General features: G+C 39.5%; 1 protein-coding gene across 7 annotated transcripts in view; it reads right to left on the bottom strand.

Moving 5' to 3' along the window:
- Window positions 1–6421: 6421 nt before the first annotated feature.
- LOC116043528 (segment polarity protein dishevelled homolog DVL-1) overlaps window positions 6422–27074 on the bottom strand; it is a 30297-nt gene continuing 9644 nt past the window's right edge. Inside the window, exons 4-16 of one of the 7 annotated variants that reach the window (XR_004103493.2) lie at window positions 24773–24891; window positions 20843–20981; window positions 14884–14977; window positions 14663–14732; window positions 14383–14522; window positions 13748–13824; window positions 12641–12708; window positions 12114–12455; window positions 9955–10122; window positions 9632–9847; window positions 9339–9388; window positions 8594–8632; window positions 7295–7540 (exon numbers count right to left, since the gene is read on the bottom strand). Coding sequence is in view for 6 of the 7 variants with exons in the window: in XM_036008156.1 (XP_035864049.1) it covers window positions 7029–7540; window positions 9632–9847; window positions 9955–10122; window positions 12114–12455; window positions 12641–12708; window positions 13748–13824; window positions 14383–14522; window positions 14663–14732; window positions 14884–14977; window positions 20843–20981; window positions 21665–21797 (1959 nt within the window). In the remaining variant the exon portion in view is untranslated. The other 6 variants (XM_031290284.2, XM_031290283.2, XM_036008156.1 and 3 more) reach the window with 6 other exon arrangements.

Below are 27074 nucleotides of genomic sequence, written 5' to 3' on the forward strand. Positions count from 1 at the left end.
ATGACCCATTCCTTCCGTAAAGCCGTGTTTGGATCTCTCCTCTTACTCTCCGCGCAGCCCCGCCCCCATTCACTCACACACGGCTCCCCTGCAACATGCAGACAGACACAGCGCCGCCGGTCCAAAATTTATAGTTTTAATTGTTATTAACACAGCTGTATATTGTGTTTCCGCTGGTAACTATCTGTTATTGCGGCCGCCACGGCGAAAAACACATTAGAAGTTATTAAATGCAACTAACCAGTTCGTTGAGTAATAGCGTGAGACGGAGCCTGCTGGACCTGGGCAAGAGATGTGACCCATGGCCAGAATATCCTAGTTAATAAAAATGCAGCGCAGTGACGATACAGACATTTCATAGCCTACACAAGACGTGTGTAACGCCGCTGACCCGCCAAAGCGCATTCGACCCGTGCTGTGAGTACGCTTCAGTCCATCGCACTTCCCTCTCCCTCTGTTTTTTTTTTTTTTTAAAAAGATTTCGGCCTTTATTTTGATAGGAAAGCTGAAGACATGAAAGGGGCGAGACATGACATGACATGCAGGAGAGGGCCGCAGGTCGGAGTCGAACCTCTATACCAACTGAGCAATCCGGGCGTCCTCTCTCTCTTTTAATCAGTCTGTTATTGTTGTTGAAAACAAGTGAAGGAGCTTTCTCACATATATATATATATATATATATATATATATATATTTTTTTTTTTAATATATCCTAAGCTATGTATTTCAGATAACTTTCTGAAAGTGTTGCAGCTGTATATTTTCAAACTGGTAAAGGAAACCCTGTCTTTGCATTTTATTTTAATCACAATCTGTTTTAATAAAAGAGCTTGTGAAAAGTGGCTTTGACTTAAAACTGAACATTTAGCCCACTTGGTAAAAAAATACAGAGCTATATATCGTGTATCCCCATTCAGCGTTAACGGCGACCCGAGGAAAAATTTGGGTGCACCTAAATTTTGTGCTGGTGCACCTAAATAAAAAAGTTAGGCATACCAGTGCAACCAAGGCAAAAAAGTTAGTCTGGAGCTCTGTAGTATAAAAAAGAGATAAAATTCATAGTAAAGTATGTCAAAAAAAAGTCATAGTATGTCGAAGAAAGTGATAAAAAAGTCATAGTATAGTATGTCGAAAAAAGTGATAAAAAAGTCATAGTATAGTATGTCGAAAAAAGTGATAAAAAGTCATAGTATAGTATGTCGAAAAAAAGTCATAGTATAGTATGTCAACAAAAGTGATAAAAAAGTCATAGTATAGTATGTCGAAAAAAAGTCATAGTATAGTATGTCAAAAAAAGTGATAAAAAAGTATAGTATGTCAAAAAAGGATGAAAAAGTCAGTGTAGTATGTCGGAAAAAGCGATAAAGTCAAAGTATAGTATGCCAAAAATAGTCATAGTATAGTATGTTGAAAAAGTGATATTAACGTCATAGTATAGTATGTCGAAAAAAAGTCATAGCATAGTATGTTGAAAAAGTGATAAAATCATAGTATATAGTATGTCGAAAAAAGTGATTAAAAAGTCATAGTATCGTATGTCGAAAAAAGCTATAAAATCATAGTATAGTATGTTGAAAAAAGTGATTAAAAATTCAAGTATAATATGTCTCAAAAGTTATAAAAAAGTCATAGTATAGTATGTTAAAGAAAGTGTAGGTTATATTTTGTCAATAAAGTATGTAGAGGCTTTTAGAATCATAACTGGCCATTGTGTCTGCTCTTCCTGACTGCCATCTGGCAGATATAATTTGAAAAAGGAGTACCAAGACATTGGGAAGATAATTTGAGCTAATCAAAGAACTCTTAGATCGGGGGAGACAGGGAACAATGCTCAGTTATTCGCAAGCGGTGAGCAGGTTGTAAAATGTCCTTGGCTCTCACGCAACTCCCTTTGTCTGCAGAAGATAAAGAAATACACAGGTGTTTCTTCCTGGGAGTGTGAGAGTCAAGGTAACATTTCATACATTGCGCTACTCGTGGTAGGGACCGAATGGAGCCGGGAGGACCTGGACTACATCCAGCTGATAAGCGAAGACACCACCATGAAGAAGACATAGCCTAAGATGTTTAAGAGTATGAGGTTTTTTAGTTTGCAGCATCAGATGCTGGATCGGACTATGTCTGTTTGATAGGAGAGAGGAATAGACTTGTCTTGAAAGTATTTTGATCCTTGTGCACAAGTTTTGTATTCTGCAATATCATTCACTAAAGTTTTGAAATAACTTATCTAAAGCGAATCCCATGTCTTGATTTGATTCTGGTCTACCATTTAAACGAACACTTACATTGTGTAGTGATCTTAGAATTGGAGTCAGATAGTATCTGGCCTTTTGGGCCAGACCAGAACTGGTCAACGGTCTAAACATTTATCAACAAAAGTGATACAAATTCATAGTATAGTATGTCTCAAAAAGTGATAAAAAGTAATAGTATAGTATGTCGAAAAAAAGTCATAGTATAGTATGTCAAAAAAAGTCAGAGCATAGTATGTCGAAAAAAGTCATATGTTGAAAAAAGTTATAGTATATAATAACTAGACTATATTATAACTATAACTATATTATAACTAGTAATAGTATAGTTTGTGGAAAAAGTGATAAAAAAGTCATAGCATAGTATGTCGAAATACGTGATAAAAAAGTCATAGTATAGTATGTCGAAAAAGTGATAAAAAGGTCATAGTATAGTATGTCGATAAAAGTGATAAAAAGGTCATAGTATAGTATGTCGATAAAAGTGATAAAAGTCATATTATAGTATGTCGAAAAAAGTCATAGTATAGTATGTCGAAAAAGTGATAAAAAGGTCATAGTATAGTATGTCGATAAAAGTGATAAAAGTCATATTATAGTATGTCGAAAAAAGTCATAGTATAGTATGTCGAAAAAAGAGATAAAGGTCATAGTATGGTATGTTGAAAAAAGATAAAATTAATTTTATCTTTTTTCAACATACCATACAGTATATTTCTTTTTTTCCTTTTATTTTTTTAACCCAGCCCCCAGCCGCTCTAAGAGCCTCACAGGAGCAGGCAAAGAGCCGCAGGTTCGCCACCCCACCTATGACTTTTTTCGACATACTATACTATTACTTTTTTTTCTCGACATATCATACTATGACTTTTATCACTTTTATCGACCAACTATACTATGGCTTTTTTTATCGATATACTTTACGATTACTTTTTTATCACTTTTTTTGACATATTATACAATGGCTTTTTTCGACATACTATACTATGACTTCATCACTTTTTCCACATACTATGACTTTTTTTATCACTTTTTCGACATACTATACTATGACTTTTTTTCACAGACTATACTATGACTTTTTAATCACTTTTTTCGACATACTATACTATGACTTTTTTTCGACATACTATGCTATGACTTTTAGCACTTTTTTCGACACACTATACTATGACTTTTAATCACTTTTTTCGACACATTATACTATGACTTTTTTTCAACATACAGTACTTTACCATGACTTTTTCATCCCTTTTTTGACATACTATACTATGACTTTTTCATGACTTTTTCGACATACTATACTATGACTTTTTTCGACATACTATAATATGACTTTTTATGACTTTTTCAACATACTGGTCTATGACTTTTTTTCGATGCACTATACTATGCCTTTTATGACTCTTTCGACATACTATACTATGACTTTTTCAACATATTATACCATGTCTTTTTCATGACTGTTTTTTGACCTGCTATACTATGACTATGATTCTTTATGACATAATATACTATGATTGTTTTGTGAAGAGAAGTGAAGAGAAGATATCGCTATAGTCCATGACATCCATCCATAACCAAAAGGATTGATGCTGATGAGTCATGTCAAAACAAGATGCGCTAGTCATGCAAACAGTCACAAGTTTTGTGAGCATGCACTGAAAAGTTAAAAAAAATTCCCAATAAAAGAAACCACAACAACAATAGATAGGTAAACTGAAACAAAAAGTGCAGCATGAATATTACTTTATTGTGCTAAAATGAAAGTGTTTTTGTTTTTTTAAAGATCATGTATTAATGATAACGGTTTACATGGGTGACTTGTAGTGTGCACATTCCCAAAACAGATTCATCATGTTTATTTCCTTTGAAAAGGGATATGGTATTTCCTTACAGTAAATGCTTTGACTTTTGGAGAATGGGAAATTCGCTGACTAATGATGAGATAGTAGGTGACTGCAGTCCATCTCCTCTAGGTTATTTGAAGATGGTGTATCTTATCCTCTGACTCAGATTTCATTCACACAGTAAATAAGAGCAAAAGACTCAATACCACAAGATCTGCCTGCTGTGTCATGTTTATAGTGCATCATGATCATATGATAATCAAATGACATTTAGCAGATTTCGCCTTCGACATTCTAACACATTATTCTCAGCCTACCATGATTCGCCTACTTTAAGGGCATACGCATGTTACCTAAAACTGTGATGTCAAAAGTCAGCACCTCATCCGACTACGCATCCTTGGCCAAGAAACACCTCCCACACTTACCCTTCAACCTCTCTCTCTAAATTCAGCCCTGCACAGTAAACCCCAGTAGCTCAATTAACATACTGAATTGGGAAATACTTCTGAGTTGTTTGGTAAGTAGTGTAGTACAGTAATGATATTCATTCTGCTGGTAAATGTGTGTGTGTGAGTGCGTGAGTGCGTGCATGCGTGTGTGTGTATTTGCATGTAGGCAGACATCAGCCCCAGTGAGAGTCAATTATGTCAGTTGTGTGGGAAGTCAATGTCAATCTGGGACTACATGTTTTCGCTGTGCCTATTGCTCTGTATTATGAATATCATGCAGGCGATCACAGTGCTTTTCTTTAGTAGGGTACTTTTTAATCTGCCTCTGCAGGCGGCTATGTTGTCATAAGGCTCTGACATCACTTCCTTCCTGACACACATATAACACATCCTCTCATGTGGGGGAGTGTGGCGTCACCTTCAAACAATAATGTCTTCAAACAGCCGTGGTTGGTGGGTCAAGCACACAGGGGGTCTGTACAGGGTTAGTACACATTTGAGCCTTTTGAGAGTAAAGTCAACCCACTGGGAAAGTACCACGCAGCAGCGCTGGTGCTCGGAAGTTCCACTCAGAGGTTTTAACTGTTAAATGTCACTTAAATGATATGCGGATCTGTTGTCGTTATACCTCTTACAGTTCATCTCTACTTTTTTTTCTACTTAAAGAACACTCATCAGCCTTGAGAAACCTACTTGAAAACATTTAAAAGGCTTGTGCTAATACAAATTGGCAATTATTGACTGCAGTCATTTCCAAAATACATTTAATATATCAAACTTAAACATCTAAGTAGGGGTAAGTAGGAGTTTATTACACATTGAATGTCTCCATCTAGTGTTCCTATTAAGAACAGAAAAGTATTTTTTATGGTGAGAAGTTTCACTTAATAAAACCTTACAGGTGATTATCATAAAAAATGCAGACAGAGTTTTGAACATATATATTGTTTTATTCATATATATAATAAATTTCTATGTACAATTTATTCTTCTTTTGTAAAGAAACACAATTAAAGAGAACGCTTTGATTGCAAACAGTGTTTCATACTAAAGGGAGGGGGAGACAAAAATGGAAAAGTGCTCATAAAACTAGTGTCTGTGTGTTAATGTCCTCTTGTAACTATACTTTCGGTAGATACAACAGGGGTTTGCCATTGTTTTGCAAGGAGATCAGAATCTGAAGGCCAGGATTCCCCTTGAAGTCACTTTGAAGTCATAAAATAAGAGGTGCCAGATGAGAATCATAAAGAGATTTACATCACAGACAGCTCCTACATTATAAAGAAATATCCACCACACAATGTGAGGCTTTGGCTTTTATCGCACTGACTTACATTGAAGCTCACACACGCTACGAAGGAGACAACCAGGACTGGTCTATCTCCTGTCAACACTTTGAGTTTGCTTGTTTGTAAGTTGATCTGCTTACTTCAATTTGTTTAAACCAAAGTGTTGTTGTGTGTTGTGTGAATGTCAGGGTTTAATCACTGACAGTAATGGTACATTCGACAAAGCACAGCTAGGACAGTGGAAACTGGCCACTGATTCACAAAGGGTGATGTCTGATTGTCTGTCAGTCAGCCTTAGTAGACAAAGTATGACACCATCAATGCAACATGATCACATAAATAACATCACAAAAACCATCCAGTGTACAGATTCTTCCTTTAGAACATTGGCAAGAGGTAAGCCCCCCCCCCAATCGCAATACTTTAAACAAAATGTATTAATAGAATTTCTTTTCTTTAAAGCAGTTGAGACAGTCATGCAATATGCAGCCTAGTCAGACTAATGGCTGGCTACAGGGCCTCCTTTATGAAGTTGAAGAAATCCACGAATCGTGAACTGATCAAGGTTAGCGTTTTTAGTAGTAGGCAGGTAAGAGCTTCAATAAGCCCATGGCAATGCCACAGTAGAAAGGAAATGGGGCCAGAGGTTTGGTGTAACGTGCTAAATTGTATCTGTATGCACAGATATGAGTCAGGAGATCAATTCCGAGTCCTAGGCCCAGAGAAAAGGTCCTTAAGTGCGGGCTGTAGGTGTCGGCCTGGGTCTGGGGGATTGAGATCCAGGCCCAGCCAGCTTAAAGGTCTTGCAGAAAAGAAAATATCCTAGGTAGAGTACACACTCCCGACAATGTCTGCGTGGCAGCTTTAAAGAATCACCACATTGAATACCACTCACATTTCACAAACTGTACACGTCACGTCAATACAAAAGAGGGTTTTCCACCACAGAGGACCCGTGCTTGTGTGTGTGAGAGGCCTCCCTCCTGTTGTGCTCTTGCTGCCTGTATTCCTTTGCGTGGACATCACATGGATCGACAGATAGCAGGGGGTTAGGTAGAGGGCCAGTCAGTGTCTACATTCTGAACTTGGAGACGGTCAGGGGCAAAGAGGAAAGAGAGAAGGGGCTGAGTGGCTTCGCGGGAGAATTGTTTTGTGCTCAATGAGTTTTGAAGGCACTGTCACCTGTCACATGATGTCAACAAAGAACTCACAGGGATTGCCCATAGCATGCTGGAAGGACTGGCGACTGGCAGTGAGTTCAGGAGGAACGGCTGCTAACTCTCTCCCAGGAGGGGCTCCAGGGGGCGTGCTGCTGCTCACTGAGGTCTTGGGGGCCAGATGGGCAAGACAATAGGGGGGAGGCAAGCCTGGGGGGCCGTAGGAGGAGGCATGGCTTCGCTCGCTGTGGGCACATGACCCTGGCCCTGGCTGGGTGAAGGGGGCGTGGCTGTAGGTGAAGGAGAGGTGGCTGTTCTTTGAGTGAGAGTGAGTCCTGTGCAACTGACTGTGACTTGATCGAGCGTGGCTGTGACTGGAGATGGTGTGGCTGTGATGGCTCATTTGGCTGGCGGACCCACCACGCCTCCCTCCACGGACGCGGGGCTCTGATTCACTGCATGTTGACCTTTGACCCTTCTCCTGTGGGGAAGGGAGTCTACCTTTGCCTGCGCTGGGGTTGGATCCACTGCTTCGGCTTCCTGTTGAGTAAACAAAAAAACCCAGATATTTTAGCTTGGACTTCCACAGTACAAGTACACTTAACAATATGAAACAGTCAGCAGCTCCATCTCTTCAGCTACAGCTGATTTAGCTACTGATTTACACTGAGGCAGGTCACACATTAAACAAAATACTGTATATTACAAAGCTTAATGAAGCCTTCATGAACTGCAACAGACACTATACATCACATGGCATGTCATAAAGAAAAAGATCTCTTTCTGTGCAATACACAAGATAATGCATGAATGCTATTAAATACATTACTGGACTTTGTTTAAGGTGTGACAAGATATGTTCTTATGCAATCTAGCAAGAGTCAACAGTAAATGGCAAACATGATAATTCAAAGGATTCTTCCCCCAAGTTCCACCTACAGCAACTCATACCATGGGCTTCACCTGATATTCATACAAACACCGAAAACATTCACAGGTTATAAATGTAAACATGATACACCTGCATCAGTAAGACACTACTACACAGCACTTGGCTGATAATACTGAATAACACAAGTTACACGATACATTTGTTTAAGAAAGTTATTATATATTTGTTTTAAAGTACGTTAGTGTCATGTGTCAATGCTGGTAATGCATACTGGTGGCGTTGTACTGATAGAGGTGTACCACACTGTTGCGAAATCACACATTCCACACCTCCCCTTCCGCAATGAGCCCAACAGTACTGGGTAAAGTGGTGCATGATCGCCCCCTATCAGTGAGAATGATAGCACAAGCCCTGGAGTGATCATCCTGCATCATGCACCTCCCAGCACAGTACGAATGCATGCCCAGGGGTGCAGAGAGGGAGAATGGACACACAGGATACACACGGGCAGAGACGGACGCATTGGAAGGGCGGAGGGGAAAAAAAAACCTTAAAGCCACAGTATGATAGGTGGAGAATGTTGAGTACAAGAGAAAGAGAAAGAGAGGAGGAATAGATTAAGATGAAGAGGATGAATGGTGAGATAGAGAGAGCAAGAAGAAAGAGAGCAGCAGAGGAGGAGAGGGGGTTAGCAGGCTTACCGGTTCCCCCAGTGTCCTGGGACTACCTCCTCCTTCAGTCTACCGTTGCCCAGCAGAAACAGAGGGAACAACAGAATTACACACACCTCCCAGCCCTTCCCGTATACCTAATGGACCTTACCACTTTACATCTGGCCCATATGGTCATAACTAATTTACACCTATGGCTGTTTTTGGCCCTTTCCTTATCATCCAACAAAAAAAAAATCTTCAAGTTATGGAGAAACTGCTCTTCAAAAAAGCAAAAAACGCACACATGCTATTATTAAAACAAGCAGGCAGACACATAATTACCCACAAAGACTTGTTTGGAAGTGCCAAAAGAAACAAAAAATACATATAAAATGCATCGCATGGCTATTCTTTGTCATCTCTGTCCCTTAACGTTTCAAAGGTGGCAGATAAAACAACTGAAACAGTGACAACCGGCGGAAAGCAAGACATGTCAATGTCTGGATGAATCACTCAAAACAATGAAAATCAGAGTAAGATGGTAACATGTAACATGTAGCTGGCTTGAAATGTCTATTACAACCCCACTGTCACAGCCACCCACTCATGTACATGTACACCCCCTGGTTCTCCACTCTCCCTCAATGCAGATATCAAAAAACCATGCAGAAGCAACACAAAGCAGTGATCACATTCTGATTCATAATGAAAACAAAGGATCATTCGGTGTGGATCATTTCAAGCTGGCAATTTGTAATCAACATGGTTGATCAGATTGTTTTCGTGTACACACCCAGTACTGCAGAGCTGTCCGCTGCATGACTCAAGATGCTCATGATTGACCTGACAATACAGGACGCGTTTCAGAATACACATTTGATTAATAAAGATGCAATCCAATGTCAACTTCCTGCCCAAGAGAGGCAGAAATTAGCACGAGTCAGACACTTAATAATACTGACATCATATGTCAGGAATACTTAGGGATAATGCCATGTTGCATGTTGAGTCAAATTATCACATTAATTAATGCAAGCCTGATAGAAAACTCAAAGGCCTGTTTCACCCCTGCTTTTCATTGCTCACCCTCGCTGTGCTGGCTGCCTGCGCTCCCACTGTGGAAACTGTGGCACGGGTCTGAGTATCCTGGCGGGAAGCTGGGGGGTGCAGAGGGAAAGGAAGGGTAGGGGAATGGCTGCCCGCCCAGGGGCCAGGGGTTGCTGGTGGGAGGGAGCGGTGCCAGAGTGTCCTGCTCAGAGCCTCCACCGCTGGATCCCTCATTTAAATTGAGTGATGCCATGTCTTATTGGAGAGAAAACAGAACCAGAAAGGGAAAAATTCAGTACAATCCTTCTATTCATAAAAAAAGGAGAGTTGCATTATTAACACAATGAGAGAAGTGGCTGTACTTTGGCAGAGGTCCCCGAAGGTATAGTAGCACTGCTCCGAGAAGGTGATCTTGTTCACGGTGTGTCTTAAGTAGCCATGTTTCAGCAGACTGCTTGCGTACTTCCTCGCATCTCGCCGGTCCTTGAATCCCTCAACTCTGGAGTAAAGCCAGTCCACCACGTCAGCACCTGACGCAGCAACAAACACACACATACACAGACATGTAGGCTCTAATGTGTTGAACAGATGCTAAAAATACTCAATATGCATAACAGCCACAGTGGCTACATGTAGAAGAGCAGCACAATGTTGCAAGAACTTTGAATAAAGTTGGTTTGGTTAATGCCAAAACTATGTACGATAGTTTATAGGCCTCAGACGTTGATTTTGTGGTTTGAAAAACAAAGAAACACTGATGCTACTTATTGTATTTAAGAATAATAAACTTCAAAGAAATTACTTGAGGGAGTTGAGAAAAAGCTAGTATGTGATTACCGAATGTTTAATAATTTTTTTTGCCTGTTTAAATTTCACATTTGTAATTCAACTTTGTGCTCTTCAGCAAATGGCAAATAAACATTCATAAAACATATTCATTTATTTATTATTCTTTTTTGGGTGTTTATTTTAAAGAGTTACTGGGGCATTAGGCTGTTCCTCATAGACAGCACCAATGTTCAGAGCAGTATGCGTGCGGGCCTGTGTATTTCTCCACCCTACATGCATTAGGGTGCAACTGAGAAATCTTGTTGTGATATTTGATAATAACATGTATTTGGATCAACATATCAAATCACAGACCCGCACATGTTTCTTTCAATTAAGAAACATTGCCAAACTTAGTGCTGTTGTTTCGCATTCTGAGCTTGAGATGATTATTCATGGTTTTATATCATCCCGGCTTGATTACTGCAACTCCATTTTCACCTGTCTCAGCAAGTCGTCCCAGGACCGTCTACAACTGATCCAGAACTCTGCTGCAAGGCTGTTGACCAAGTCCAGCAGGATGTTGCACATCACTCCAATTTTATACTCATTACATTGGGTTCCGATCAAGTTCAGGATCATGGGCGATTTTAGACCCTTTTTAGGGGGGCTTTTTTTTTTAAATCAAATTTGGTGTTTCAAGTTAGAGTTTGCGAACCTGTCTGTTAGTGGAGGACAAACAATTACAGGTTCAAAGGGTTTAAAGCACCTCTAACCCCGTCAAGGAAAGGGTTAACAGAAACGTAGTTTGGGCCTATTGGAGGTGGTTGTGCCAGACTCCCGCCTTTGGCTGAGTCTCTAATCTATCAGAAGAACAGGAGTGCAGTTGTGAAGTTTATCGTTGGTAGTCCCCAGAGAAGAAATTGGTAATTTCATGGCGTAGATTAGAACCCAAATTGAAACGTAAGCAACTAAATTAGCTGAATGTTAGAACATTGGTTCAAATTGGTCGTTTTTACTGTGACTGTGTCAGGTTTAGGTAAAAATGTTAGCTGACGTTGTTCCGTAGCTAGCTCAGAGATTATCGGCTAATGAAATTACTGATTTAGCATGGGGGGGGGTTAACACTTTTGCAAGGCACTGTATCCGTGTCACATTCTCATTAGGGGCTGAGCCCCCCTAAAGGTCTGATCCTAGAATCGCACCTGTTCAGGATCCAATTTAAAGTTCTTGTTCCGACTTATAAAGCTTTGCATGGTCAGGCACCTGCTTATATCTCGGACCTGCTCCATCCGTACACTACGAACAGGTCCCCCAGGGATTACTGGTGGTCCCACGCATTCGCTTAAAAACGAAAGGTGACCGTTCCTTTGAAGCGGTGGCTCCAAACCTGTGGAACGCCCTTCCTACTGTCTTACGTTCTGCAGTCTCTGTTGAAGCTTTTAAAAAGCTGCTGAAGACGCACTTGTTTAAATTAGCTTTTGACTCATGTTTGTAACTTTGGGTTTTAGGTTTTAATCTTTTAAATGATTTTCATTAGTCTTTTCAATTATTTTTTTTTGGATCTTACTGTATTTTTTTTACAAATGTTTATCATGTGAAGCACTTTGTGACTGTCTGTAAAAGGTGCTATATCAAATAAACTTATTATTATTATTATTATTATGCATTACTTACAGTGCATTTACAGTCTACATGAAACAAAGGTTTGCTTTTAGTTTTGTGTGTGCTCACACAGCTCCGCTTTTCTCACCAATGACAGCATTGGCGATGGTGATCTTCAACCACATCCTGTCTCGAATCTCCAGGCCAGAGTCAGGCAACTGCATCACCTTGACGATGGTTGCCATGTCTGTTTTACTTGCAGATAGAGGCAAGTCATCAAACTCTAGGATGGGAGAGGAGTGAGAAAGTATTGACAAGTGGAACTTTTCAATTGTTTTAAATGTTGTAAGGTTATCATAATTACCACATAATGGATGCTTCATAGAGTGAGGTGGTGGTTGGTTGTTTTTACCATAGTGTGGGTAAGGTCCTGTCAGAGCAGTGGTGTGTGAAATCCATGCTGCTGGGTCAATGGGTCTCACTGGCTCAGCTGAACACATGAAACAAATAAGGCAACTTGGATAAAAGATTCAAAAGGTCAAACCTGGTCAGGAACATCAGTAACATTGCTCCAAACGTAATAAAAATAAGTTTGATTAGGTAAAATATGCATTTGCGAAGGAAAATTAAATATGTATCCATGTGATTGCAATATAGAACTAGTGTCTGTCTTACCACGAGGGATGGTGAAGTAGCTTCGTGGAGATGGGTCCCAACATTTAGCAACAGTAAGACTAATAGGACTGGAGAAGAAGCAAATAGAAAATCAGTTGAAATGTATGACCCAAATAATACAACAGACTACTGTCTACATTCATCTCTTATACTGTTTTAATCATCAGCTCAGCGATCAAGTCAGTGTTTCTTTCGGTGGGAAGTAAGTCCCCACAAGTCACTAAATGACACCACACGATAATCTGCATATTCATACTGTAGGGGGCACTAACGTTTTTTAGGCCAAGGACCCCTTAGCTGAAAGAGAGACGAGCAGGGTCCCCTGTACTACATAAATTGTATAAAATTGAGTTACATATTAAAATGGGCCGGACGGATAAAAATGGATGGATGCATATTCATATATTATTTATACATCATGGTTTAAACATATACTGTATGTAGAGGGCACAGTGAATCCTTAAGCTTACGTATGACTGTACCTGTGGATGGCTACCATAGTGGCTACCTTACCTTTAGTAAGGCAAGCCTTTCAACAATGTTTTTTTTGTTTTTTGTTTTTTTCATGAATAGGCCGATTTATCTTGGCTAATATGTTGGATTCATGTTAATGTATATTTTCAGATATATTTTAACTTTTGAAAAAAAAAAAAAAAACCTGATGACCCTCCTGCAGTAACTCTGAGGACCCCCTAGGCGTCGCGGACCCCCTGTTAAAAAGCTTTAGAATATTAGTGTGTAGAGTAAAGTAAAGTTGTATGTACTGTTAAAGCTTGCTCTAAACTCATTAACCAGCAGGAGAGCGAGGCAGGAAAGTAGCATATTTTCTTTTGCTAAATTTAGCAACAAACATGCTGTTTTGGCAACAATGGATAAACTGTAGGGATATTGCTTGTATTTTACAGTCATGATTTTTCTCGAAAGGCTTTGCTTTAATTCTTTAAATCCTTTGAATACCTAAACAGTACCCTATCTGATTAACGTGTCAGTCTGAAGTGTAAGATTACACCTTACATACAATAAGTTAAGCTCTCAACGTGATAATGTTCCGCAGCAGAGAGTTAAATAATGCTCAGTAGTTGGTCTGAGTTAGCTGTATGTTCTTACCCAGTTTTGGAAACAATCTCTCTGAGGATCCTCACAGCGTCGTCGTTGCTCATGTTCTCAAAGTTTACGTCATTCACCTGGTTGGCAGACAACAAAATACATAATTGACTCATTACATACAATGTGTGTTTTGAAGCTCTGCAGAGGGCTCAAATGTATTCATGCACTTGTACTGTGCACGTTAATCTCTACAGTGCTCTTAGGCCTTCAGATGCCTGCAAATCCTAAACTGCTTTCTACGGGATACACAGTCAAAATAAAACCTATATTGTAAATGTTAGGGCAACAACAAATTGTGGTCGGCCATGTTTTATAGAGGGTGTAACCGTACAGCTCAGCCGTATAGAGATCGAGAGAGAGGCATTAACAGGAAGGAAAAGGAGAGGCAGAACTACAACTTTTACAAAAGAGCCTCGTAACAGAAGTGAATGCAACATTGTGGTTCTTAATAGGTCACAAAGTTTAAGATAGAAATACAGTCATCTCTTTATGTGTCATGTTCAGCTTTCAAACTGTACATACAGCTGCCACAGAGGTGTTTTCATTACGGCAAAAACATTGCTATCTACCACAAAAGATGCGTATGATGACGAAAACTCCAAATGTTCAATAATATTTTGTATCTGTGACAGTACCTGAAGGAGCATGTCTCCAGGTTCTATTCTTCCATCAGCAGCCACAGCGCCTCCTTTCATTATGGAGCCGATGTAGATGCCGCCGTCTCCCCGGTCATTACTCTGACCAACAATACTGATACCTAGAAAGTTGTACTTCTCTATCAGGGAGAAAGCAGGGAATACACAGTATTAGGTCTGAAAAACATTATAATAGCCATGCTTGTACATTAAAATATATATATATATATATATATATATATATATATATATATATATACAATGGAAGTGTCAGGTTTACCCATGTTGAGTGTGACGGTGATGATGTTGAGGCTCATAGTTGAGTCTGTGATACTGCTAAAGGATGAAGACTGGAAAGGCAGGAAGAGGACACAATACATGACTTACAGCAAAGCACATCAGAAATAATCAAAGTGGCATGACTTTTGTATCAATCAGCCCACTCATCCGTTTCTCATGCTCAATGTAAATGTTTTTCATTTCACCAGGGGCGGTGCTCACCCGGTCTATTTTGGCCACTTTGTGCCTCCGTCGGCGGCGCTTGTGTCTTCGCATCAGCTGTGAAGAAGAACTCTGTTCTGTGGAGCTACTGAGCCTGAAACACAGAAGAAAAGATGGAAAATAATTTGGAGAGGGAAAGATATGTTATTGGAATAAGAAGTAAGTAAATCTACTATAGGGGAGACTGTAAAGAAATGACCTGACATGTTAAGCACAATGTTGTTTACAGTGTAAATGTTTGTGTAGATTTACACTCACCTAAAGGATTATTAGGAACACCTGTAAGATTTCTCATTAATGCAATTCCAGGTCTAGACAATCTCCTGAACTCCAAACTGAATGTCAATATGGGAAAGAAAGGTGATCTAAGCAACTCTGAGCGTGGCATGGTTGTTGGTGCCAGATGGGCTGGTCTGAGTATTTCACAATCTGCTCAGTTACTGGGATTTTCATGCACAACCATTTCTAGGGTTTACAAAGAATGGTCTGAAAAAGGAAAAACATCCAGTATGCGGCAGTCCTGGGGGGCGAAAATGCCTTGTTGATGCTAGAGGTCAGAGGAGAATGGGCTGACTGATTCTAGCTTATAGAAGATCAACTTTGACTCCAATAACCACTCGTTACAACCGAGGTATGCAGCAAAGCATTTGTGAAGCCACAACATGAACAACCTTGAGGCGGATGGGCTACACCAGCAGAAGACCCCACCGGGTACCACTCATCTCCACTAAAAATAGGAAAATGAGGCTACAATTTGCATGAGCACACCAAAATTGGACAGTTGGAAGACTGTAAAAATGTTGCCTGGTCTGATGAGTCTCGATTTCTGTTGAGACATTCAGATGGTAGAGTCAGAATTTGGCGTAAACAGAATGAGAACATGGATCCGTCATGCCTTGTTACCACTGGGCAGGCTGGTGGTGGTGGTGTAATGGTGTGGGGGATGTTCCTGGCACACTTTAGGCCCCTTAGTACCAATTGGGCATCGTTTAAATGCCACAGCCTACCTGAGCCTTGTTTCTGACCATGTCCATCCCTTTATGACCACCATGATGTACCCATCCTCTGAGTGCTACTTCCAGCAGGATAATGCACCATGTCACAAAGCTCGAATCATTTCAAATTGGTTTCTTGAACATGACAATGAGTTCACTGTACTAAAATGGCCCCCACAGTCACCAGATCTCATCCCAATAGAACATCTTTGGGATGTGGTGGAACGGGAGCTTCGTGCCCTGGATGTGCATCCCACAAATCTCCATCAACTGCAAGATGCTATCCTATCAATATGGGCCAACATTTCTAAAGAATGCTTCCAGCACCTTGTTGAATCAATGCCACGAAGAATTAAGGCAGTTCTGAAAGCGAAAGGGGGTCAAACACGGTATTAGTAGGGTGTTCCTAATAATCCTTTAGGTGAGTGTATATACAGGAGGTAGAGAAAATGAAAGAAAACATTTGCAGTAAAATACAACAGCGCTTTACATAACAAGAATGCAAATCAATTGTCACTTTGGAAGCTGAAGCTGAACACAAAGTCTGTAAGCAGCTTTATGTTGCCTTGAAAAAAGCTGACATACAGTATATATATATATATATATATATATATATATATATATATATATATATATATATACACACTGTGCTGCTATTTGGTTTTTAACTTAAAGCTTTAGCGCGTAACTTTTTGATATTAATGAACGTCCGTTACATTCAAGCCATTGCCAAATGAGTTAATACAAAGCTAATTAAGATTATCAGCTCCCACACAACTATCTCTGTATTTCTCAGTATGACTATGTTCCGAAGATTGTGGCGTCCAGTGATGAAGACAAGTTTGTTATCATTACTTAGAATACCTCATGGGGGAGACAGAAACTAAGCACTATAGCTTTAATTGAATTGAATTGAATTTATTTCAGGATAACCCCTTGAGATGTAGCATCTCATTTTAAAGGGGGTCCTGCACATATATACAAACACAAAGATTAGACATACAGTACATATACAAAAAAAAAAAAAAAAACATAAATACAAGCAATATACAAAACAATGCCTCGCTCACCTACCCTTGACCCCACAATTAACATAGCACACATATTAAAGTATATTGACAAAATAATCAACCAAATGCATTAGACAACTAATGTGTCATATATCAATATATCAATATGCCTTATGAGAAAATATAACATACCGGATGCCATCACATCTCAAATAAATAAATAAATGTTACATAAACCATTTATATATAATATCCTTGGTGTCCCTAATTACAAGAACATGTAGTTTTAAGAAAAGAAAGAAGTGACAACTTGAATAAACCAAATGTAGAAATAGACCTCAAAAAAAGAGGAAGGTTATTCCAATCAAAAGGGGCTTTATATTGAAATGCTCTCCTACCAGCTACAGAGAATAACCTTGGTACCGTAAAAAAAATTGGACATTGGAGGTGTCTAAGTGAGAATGTTGAGCAATAAGATATTAAATGTTGTTTAAGGTATACAGGACAATTGAAATAAACACATTTAAAAATAAACAAAATCCAATGGTAATCTCTTCGTTGTTTGGGTTGCAACCAGTGTAGTGAATCATACATAAAACAATGATGAGTTTTAAATGGACAATTTAATATAAATCTGCAAAGAGAATTGAATACAACATTAAGGGGTTTGAGATTGGACTCAAAGGTATTAGTGTAAACTATGTCTGCATAATCAATAATTGGTATTACCAGTTGAGAAATATTTTTTTTTTCTCACTGGAGTTGAAAAACAATTAATTGATCTGTACAAAGTGTTAAGACATCCATATACTTTCTTAATGATATTATCGATGTGTATCTTAAAAGTAAGGTTGGAATCTAGCCAGAGGCCCAAATATTTGAATTCCTCCACAATCTGCATAAGGGACCCATCTGAAAACTTTATTTCAAAACATGAAGCACAACGGCGATTTTGTGTTGTTGAAAACACCATACAGCAGGACTTCTTCATGTTCAACAGAAGCTTATTAATGAACAGCCACTGTTGTACTTTATCAAAGTCAGATTGAAGAGTTTTTTGAACTTGCAGCAAATCCCAATCAGAGGTATAGATGACAGTGTCATCAGCATAAAGCTCTAATTCGCAATGAGATCAAACTTGTGCCAGGTCATTGATAAAGATTGAAAAAAGTAAAGGGCCTAAAGTTGAGCCTTGAGGAACACCTTTATCAACAATTAAATAATCTGACTGGAATCCTTGGTAAACAACACATTGACGTCTATTATGCAAATAAGAGTTAAACCAGAGCACAGCATGTTTATTCAGACCAATAGAGTAAAGCTTATCCAGTAGAAGGTAATGGTCAACCATATCGAAGGCCTTTGAGAGATCAATGAAAGCAGCTCCAATGAAATAACCATTATCAAAACCCGAAAAGACATCATTTGTAAATTTTAAGAGAGCAGTTGAAGTAGAAAAATTTGATCTAAAGGCAGATTGATGTGGAGATAAAATGTTATAATTATTAATGTAATCAGTTAGTTGATTAAAAATTATTTTCTCAAATATTTTAACAACTACACAAATGATAGAAATCGGGCGATAATTATTCATATCTGTCATATCATATCACTCTTGCAGCCTTCCAAATTTGTGGCACAGTACTAGTAGTTAATGATAAATTAAAGAGATCTGCAAGAGGAAACATCAATATGTGAGCAGCAATTTTGATAAACTTAGCTTCCAGATCATCTGGTCCTGTACTACATTTTAGTTTAAGGTCCTGTAATACATTAAAGACATCAGTAGGCATGATCTTTTTAAATGAAAAAGAACCAACAGGCATGGAAGAATAAGAAGGCCATGCCAAACCATCAGAGCAAACAGATTTTAAACAACATAAAGACGAAAAATGATGGTTAAAGGCATGAGCTATTTGCAAAGGATCAGATAGAATATCATTATCCTTGCATATTTGTTTCACAGAAGTTTTTTTTATTTTTATTAAGAATGTTATTTAAGTGATTCCAGAAGTGCCTAGGATTATTGAAATCACGAGAAAAGCAGTCTCTATAGTAGTTAGATTTGGCATTCCTAGTTTCAGTTTAGCATTTATTCCTTAACTGCCTATATGTTGTCCCATCAGAATCATCTTTTGTTAAACGGTATTTAACCCAAGCTTTATCCCTTTCTTTGAATAGTTGAAGTAAATTAGAATTTATCCATGGTAAATGTCTACCTTTGACTTTAATCGTTCTCACAGGAGCATGTTTATCAATTATAGTTTTTACTTCAGTATAGAAGAAGTTCCATGCCTCTTCCACAAGTGGAATTAGTTGAAGCCTGTCCCATCTAATATCTAGTAAATCACGTATGTAATAATCAACATTAATATTTTTACTTTGCCTCATTGTGATATATTTATAAGGGGAACTCTGTATTTTAATTTTCCAGATACAATATATTATAGAATGGTCACTAAAGCAATCTGATAAAACACCCGATTTAATAATCCTATCTGGATTGGAAACAAGGATCCAATCAAGCAAGGTAAAAGAACGGCCATCAACCCTTGTGGGTTCTTTAATTAACTGAGTAAGACTTACACTGCCTAAAAGATTTCTATCACCTGAGGAAGACCGATCCAACCAGTTATTATTAAAGTCACCCAATATGATCAGTTCATTGCGTCTGTTAAGAGAATTAATAGTAGCCAAGAGACCATTTAAGGAATCAGTGGGAGCAGAGGGTGGTCTGTAAATATTTCCAATAGTAAGCTGTTTGTTTTCATGAAAAATTATATTAGTAAAAAGACACTCAAAGTTAATAGGCTCAACATTAGGCAAACCACACTCAGAGACCAGATTTATATCAATATAAGTAGCAACACCTCCTCCTCTTGATGTTCTATCAACTCTATATAGAACATAATTATCAATTCCCACCTCATCATCAGAAATTCTGTTATGAAGCCATGATTCAGAAATAGTGATTATATTAGGTTTATATAAATCAGCCCATACCCTAAGAAGATCAATTTTAGAAGCAAGGCTCCTAATGTTGAGATGAATGACTTTTAATCCTTTAATTAAATCAATAACTCACAAATAAGTAGTAGGCATATAACAAGTAGTAGGGTATAAGGAGCAGGTGGCGAGAAAAACAACATTAACAAATTTTGACAAACAAAAACAAAAATAAAACAAAACAGACTAAACAAGCAAAACAAAAAATCCATAATTTAGCAGTAACTATAAAAAATAAACGACTCAGAGAGTCTCAAAACCCACATAAATAAGAATAATTTTCTAAAAAATAAAAATATTTTTAATCATTTATCAGTCTAATAATATCACAATGAATACATCATATAAATTCGAATTAAACAAATTATGAGTAATGCATGTAACAAAGACTAATTATATTCTGGAATGCCAAATGACTGACGTATGTAGCTGATTGTGATTTAAAGGAGTCGTAGCCTAAATTGCTGGTGGATCAATCACAACTAGAGCTGAAACGATTAGTTGATCACTTAATTGATTAAAACAAAATTAATTAGCTACTATTTTGATCATGGATTAAGCAAAAATGCCAAATATATGCTAATACCAGCTTCACAAATGTGAGGGTTTTCTGCTTTTTATGTGTTATATCTTTGCTAATTGAATTTCTTTGGGTTTTGGACTGTTGTTACAGGTAAAACGAGTAATTTGAACACAGGGAGTGACAGGATTTTTTCCACCAATGTCTGACATTTTGTGATTAATCAATAAAAAATAATGGATTCATTGATGGAAATAATTGTTAATTGCAGCCCTAACCACAGTCAACATATTGTATTTTAAGGTGTTTACTAACTACTAATCACTACTTTTTTTATGAAAAACAATAGATTCAGAAACAAACAAACGCTATTGATCTGAGTGTCTGGACAGAGCAGAAACATATTTTGATGTCAGGCTGAATGTTACCTGCTAGCATCCTCGTCTTCCTCGCTGTCAACAAATGAGCTGGACTCCAACTCGCTGCTCATTACTGAGGCGCTGTCGTAACCCATGGCTGAGTCCCTTGCGGTGCGCTCTGATTTCGAGTGACCGTTGATGCGAGGAACTGGAGAGAGAAAGAGCAGAGCAGCATTGAGTCAGACGGGAGGTAGCGTTACTTATCCCGGGGTCAATTCAGAACGAGAGGGAGCAAACAAGGAGGGGAGGAAAGACAGTGTTAGTGACAGTGGCGCATTTGGAAAAAGATAATAGTTATCTGAGCAACAGTGACAGAAACAACACAGGAGCTTTAATCTCTGAGACCTGTGGAAGATTTTGAGTATTATTGAAAATATGAACTGAAAAGCGGAACTTGGTTTTCTACTGTAGAGTACAGGAGGGGGAATGGAATCCAGCAATTACTTTGACTTCAGTACAATACTGAAAAGGTAAAAATAATCATAACAAATTTAAAAATGAATACAGCTACTTGAGCTCTAATTTGATTATTGATTTTTTTTTTTATTTTAACAATCAGCAGTATGTTGTAAAAGAAGAAAACAACATAAAAACACAAAGATAAAACACAAACATAGACAAACCAATCAGATTTTACCAAAGAACAAAAAAAAAAAAGGATACGTTTGAGAAGGAGCAGGCAGAAGCATAATGCTTATATAGTCCTGACCCTACTTCACAATATCATGTTATTATAGAAAAAACAATAGGTCTATTTACTTTAATACAGTGCCTTACTGTACTCTCAGTATCCCAGCAGTGTACAACTACCCTGTCCATCACCATACATACATTGCCAGTGAGGCGGTGCTGTCTCAGGGTGACAGCGGATTGGCTGGAAAGGTCTCATAAGGCGAAGAGGGCGTGACAGCCAGCGTATTCGCCGAGAGCAAGCAAAACATTCCAGCAATGTGGTAGCTCCCATCACTTGCTCCGCCCAGAGGGTTCTTCTATGAAAGCTGAGCTACTGCACATAAGCACTCAATCAGCAGATGGACATGACATCATCCACTGTGAGGATGAACACAACCATATTTCCTCCCACGCTCAGTTGACTGACACCAGAGAAAACAAGAATGCAGGTTCACCAAGCCAGACTGAAATCTGTGTCTTTGTGCTGTGATCCGTCTGTGCTAGCCGCTCTCTAAAAGCCAGCCTGAGCCCAAGATGCTCTCTGCCCACCGGCTGGCTCCTGACAGTTTATCTACAACAGAGGCAGTGACAAAAATAGGGAATAAGCATAAAGGTACTCTGTGAAGAGCAGCAAGTAAGAAAACATGAAGTGAGTGAGTCACTTTTCAACTAGACGTGAAACTTTGGATGCAATATATATAATCATGACCTTTTCAAAAGAAAAAGGATAAGCTGGTTGTAAAAAGTTGTACTGTCTGTATATGTTTATATTAACTATGAATCATAAATCAATAAATAATGCACTCACCAGATAAAGTCAATGTGTGACAATTTGGTGGGTTAACATTACATAAACATCTCTCTCCTTACTGCAAAACAAGAACACGCATATTTGAACTAACTAACTAACTAATAACGATAATCACATTGGAATGACAGAAAAACCTGCATTAAACTAACCACAAAATGTATCATATAACATATTCAAATGTCAAATATCATCAACGGACATAACACAACAAATCCCTCTCACCACAGCAGACAGTGTGCCTTCATCCGACGTGCAGAGAAACTGAGCTGGGAGTCAGGAGGAAGTTTTGCCTCGTCCCTCCCTCCGATGGCACGCAACTATAGAATGACTGCTAATCTGTCTCTGACCAATCAGATGATGGTTTTCTCCAAAACAGAGATAATATGGGATTGGAGATGATGTGCTGTCCTGTCCCATCTCTGCCTCAGGTGAAAACACCATCAGGTTATTAAAAGCCCAAATGCTTTTATCAGCATCGCATCACGAAACAAATATTTTTTAAGATACTTTTCATAACGGAGGACAGTCTCACCAGCTGTTTTTGTGCTTTGTGTTAATACTTTAATACAAGCATAAGTGCTTTGGCTAAGCCATGTCTTCTTTGACCTCAACCATTCAGCGCTGAACAGCATTATACTTAAAAGCAATTGCTTTTTTTATTCCTTTTTTTAGGGTATTAAATGTTCTCTGCTACAATGTAATAACTGAACATTAGAGTCTTGTCTTACAACAGGTTAAGTTGCAGAGCACCTGGCGGCGTTGAAACAGATCATATCCCATAACTCCATCCAACATGCAACCCCTGTTCAACCTACTAAAAGTTTCAACTGCTGCATTATTCATCCATTCATTCTAAAAGGCTACAGCACACACAGAAAATAAGAAGGGATATGTTTACCAGGGCTGAGCACTTTAACCAATCACTGTAAAACAGCTAGCATTCACGCTGAGACAAAATCACTTGAAGCGTGTGTATAAGGTGACAGGGAAATTCCTGCTGCTGCTGCTACTGCTGCAGGCTGCGAGGTAAAGAGGTGGGGCTACCAGCAATGTGACGATGACAGCAACCACTGAGCTAACACAGCCACATCAAGGTACATTATATAGTGGTCTTGCTTGATAGATTTAGGAACCATCATACTGCTGGCTGGTTGATGATCCTTAAGAAATTCTGTTTTCTGTCGTCTGTATGATAGTGTCAGATTTGTGTTGTCAGTCAACACAGAGAAGCATCGAGGACCGATGCAAAGTTCTTAGGCCTGAGGTATTTCCGCATCAGCCACAAAACAACAGATGTGCAGTTGGCAGTTAGCAGCAGTAGATCTGACATGTTGAGTGTCAACAATATGTCTTGAGCCTAATCAAAAACACCGCCACAAGATGCATGAGAGTGATGAAATCAATAGATAGTGAATGTGTGGTTATTCGGCTAGGATCTGTTTCCATAATGCAAAACAGTTACAGCTTTTCCTACAACCTCAACCTGATGCTTTGCTCTGCCGAGGACAAGGGGATTAGAGTCAGAAAGACAAATGGCTTTGCTGTGAGTAAAACCAAGAGCAGAGGGTGAGCATCAGAAGCTGCTTATTCATTATTTCCTGCCATAAAAACAAAACTAATTCTGCCAAAAAAGAAAATCTGTGTGGCAAGAACAGGAATAGAACGAAGCAGAGCTCTCAAAATATCACAGGTATGATTATGCTGATAACAGAACACACCTTTTCCTGCAGCACCAGTATACTAGTCTACCCTGTTCTCTCATGTGATGTTGCTTGGCAGGCTCTCATATTAAAAACATTGAGTCTGTAAAGGAAAGCAGTTCTTTTACAGGAGCAGGAAGAAAGCTGTCCTTCTACCAAAATGATTTCTATAGAAATTGCTGCAGTCAAATGCCAAAACGATAAAGCAGATGTGTCCACACTTGATAACGGCTCTCAGGGGCTTTTTAAAAGCAACATCCTAACGATTTCTTTTCGAGGTAGACTGTAGATGGTTGCATTTGTATGTCAACAATAGCTGAAAAAGACGTGATATTTCACTAAACACTAGTGTCTTCTGACACTGGGTGTAATCATCGTACAGGATTGGAGTGTGACTACCAAGTGGAAAACAGCCTCTGACCATGAACCTGAGCCGCACACAGGAAACAGAAGAAAGGTTCATTGGGAAGACAGTGAATTCCAGAAAGTTTGACATACAGTGAACGTTTTCACTTCTTACTTTCTTCACTCTTCAGAGAAACTGGATATTTAGGTGTTTCTTGGTCTCACATTGCTAAAGTTCAAATTATACACCATCCCTGAGGGCATCTTTTCATACAGGTCTGCTGTCTGTCTTTTCTTTTCTTTTTTAAAGGAAGTTAAGTTTTGAGTGAGAGGCACTGAACTGTAATAACTTGGAAATGACGAGATAATTGCATTTTTAGGATCCATCTGTTCCTGGCTGATAATACTCACGCTCAGTTTCTCTCGCTCTCCTCCGTGCCCGCTCTCTCTCTCGCTCTCTGCGATGGCTCAGGAGAGACTCTGTTCCCGTCTCGGTGTCCAGGCCATCTCGACTGCTCACCGCATTGGCACTGCAATACACACATCGTAATACTTCAGTCAGATTCGTAATGATGTACAAAACACACACAAACTCCCTCTGTCTCTCTCACAGAAGATCTTTCAAATTCTCTAGCCAGTCTGTGACCAACACTCCTGAACATAATCCCCAGCTACAATATACTTCAGTCTGTTGTAATATCTGTTTGCCTGCCATTCAGCCTTAGGGGAGTATGCAACTCATATTATGACTCTGTTACAAATTCAATCCCTCTGGCCAAAATAGCAGTTTCATTGTTCTGCAGTATGTGATGTGTTTTCCACTAAGTGTCATTAATGACCAGATACCCTGCGAGGGAGCCATTCTGGACAATACTGGCATTAATGAGACCTATTGAAAGCCCAGATGGTGCCTGGAGCATGATTGGGAGAGAGACAGACAGGGGAGAATGACAGATTGCATAAAAAAGCGAGAAGTGGTAGATCAGGTGTGGGCTGAGCAATAAGCCGGCCTGTGTACTTGGGGTCTGGGAGGAGTTTGGGGGTTCTGGAGGGGCTGAAGGGCAGATTGTTATTCTGTCAGAGGGCTGGAGATGCTGTGGCCTCAGGCACCAGGGTTAAGGGACCTACACAGCCACCAGGCACCTAGGAAACCTAAAGCTGGTGAGAACTCTACTCAGCCCTGTCAGTCACACACACTTAAGCATGTGTGCAACATGTTCCCTACACCTGCATAAATAATTGCACTTTCACGCTGGCGCATTCATGCATTCATGCACGCTCAAATGGCAGTGCTCATATACAAACAGTGTCATATTCATAGTGTACAAACAGAACAAAAGAGGCATAAAACACAAAATCATCCTGCAATGGTATAAAAGCAATGTTCTTACACACCTCAGTGGAAGCGTATGGATGATCAAAGCAAATTAAAAACACAAGAGCAGACAAGATGCTGTGTCTGCTGTGTTCACTCAGCCGGATGAAGTGCTCAATGAGGCATGCTTCTGCTACACGCTTCTGCTGTGGCGGTACTAATGGGTGCACCTGGTCTGGGCTTCACCAGTACAGGTCAGTGCATGTATGCAAATATCACTGTAGATGCATAGTTTGGATGCATTTCTATTGGTAGTGATTGGACAGCAGTGTGATGATGGATGTGGTGGTGACTGCCTGTCTGTCAAGGCTGTCAATGGCTGCTGACCATCCAGGGCGGCAGGTCTGCTGATCCGGGGGGAGATTATCCAAGGCGCTAGGCTGCAGCTGTGAACAAATGACACTCCCTTTCAACCCACCCGTCTGCTGCCAATCGCCACCCCCTCCGTCTTGGAAATGGAGATGGGTGCTTTTAATGTCCGTTAATCCGGATTACCAGGCAGAAGCACATCAGTTGTGTGCATTCTCAGCCATTAAACACCTATTCTGTGTGCTCATCAAATAGAGCCATTCATGCCGACAAACACATGAAATGCATGAATACAGCACAAGAGAAAATGAAGTGGTAATAATATTCTGGCTATTTACAGAGAGAGGTAAAGGGTGGAAGACTGGATTCATTTCAGAAAGAGAGGAGGTTCGCTATGGCTATTCACCATGCTGTTTCTCTGAGAGAAAGGCCTGCCTATCTGACTCGAAGAGGGAAAGAGAAAGGAAGAGTGAGGGAGGGGGCGGGGGGACATGACGTGGGGTAAGGGGGCCGGCACACTGTCGTTTTGCTCCACAAGGTGGCGTAGTCGTAGTGAAAGCTGGCCAGGAACAATAAAGTCATCAGAACAGCTGACAGCCAAACAGCAGGGGGCAGCCCATAAAGGGCAAGAGCGAGCTGAGATGTCAAACGCTGGATAAAGAGATACACTGAGACATGACAGATTGCATGTTCTCAATATAGAGCCTCAGCCGTATTGCTCTAGTGCAGTAATGGCAACAACCCTTGCCCCCTACCGCCCCCAGCCCTTCTCGCTATATTTAGCGTGGGACTTCTGCTTAGCAAGTGCAGTAATATTCTCCAATCTGCCAGTTTGAAGTCAAAGTCTGGACTCAGGTAACAGTCACCAGGCTGTCGAGAACATCTCCATTTCTGAGCTTTTAGGCACCAACATGTTTATGGGCCACATATGCCTTTATTAGCTGAGTATGGATGAGTGACTGAATACAATGGGCCTCACTGAGTGCCAGTATTTGCCTGAAGATGTTTATGCTGCGAAGGCTATTTCAA

This window comes from Sander lucioperca, chromosome 12, assembly GCF_008315115.2.
Source record: "Sander lucioperca isolate FBNREF2018 chromosome 12, SLUC_FBN_1.2, whole genome shotgun sequence".
In the NCBI taxonomy this organism is placed as follows: Eukaryota; Metazoa; Chordata; class Actinopteri; order Perciformes; family Percidae; genus Sander; species Sander lucioperca.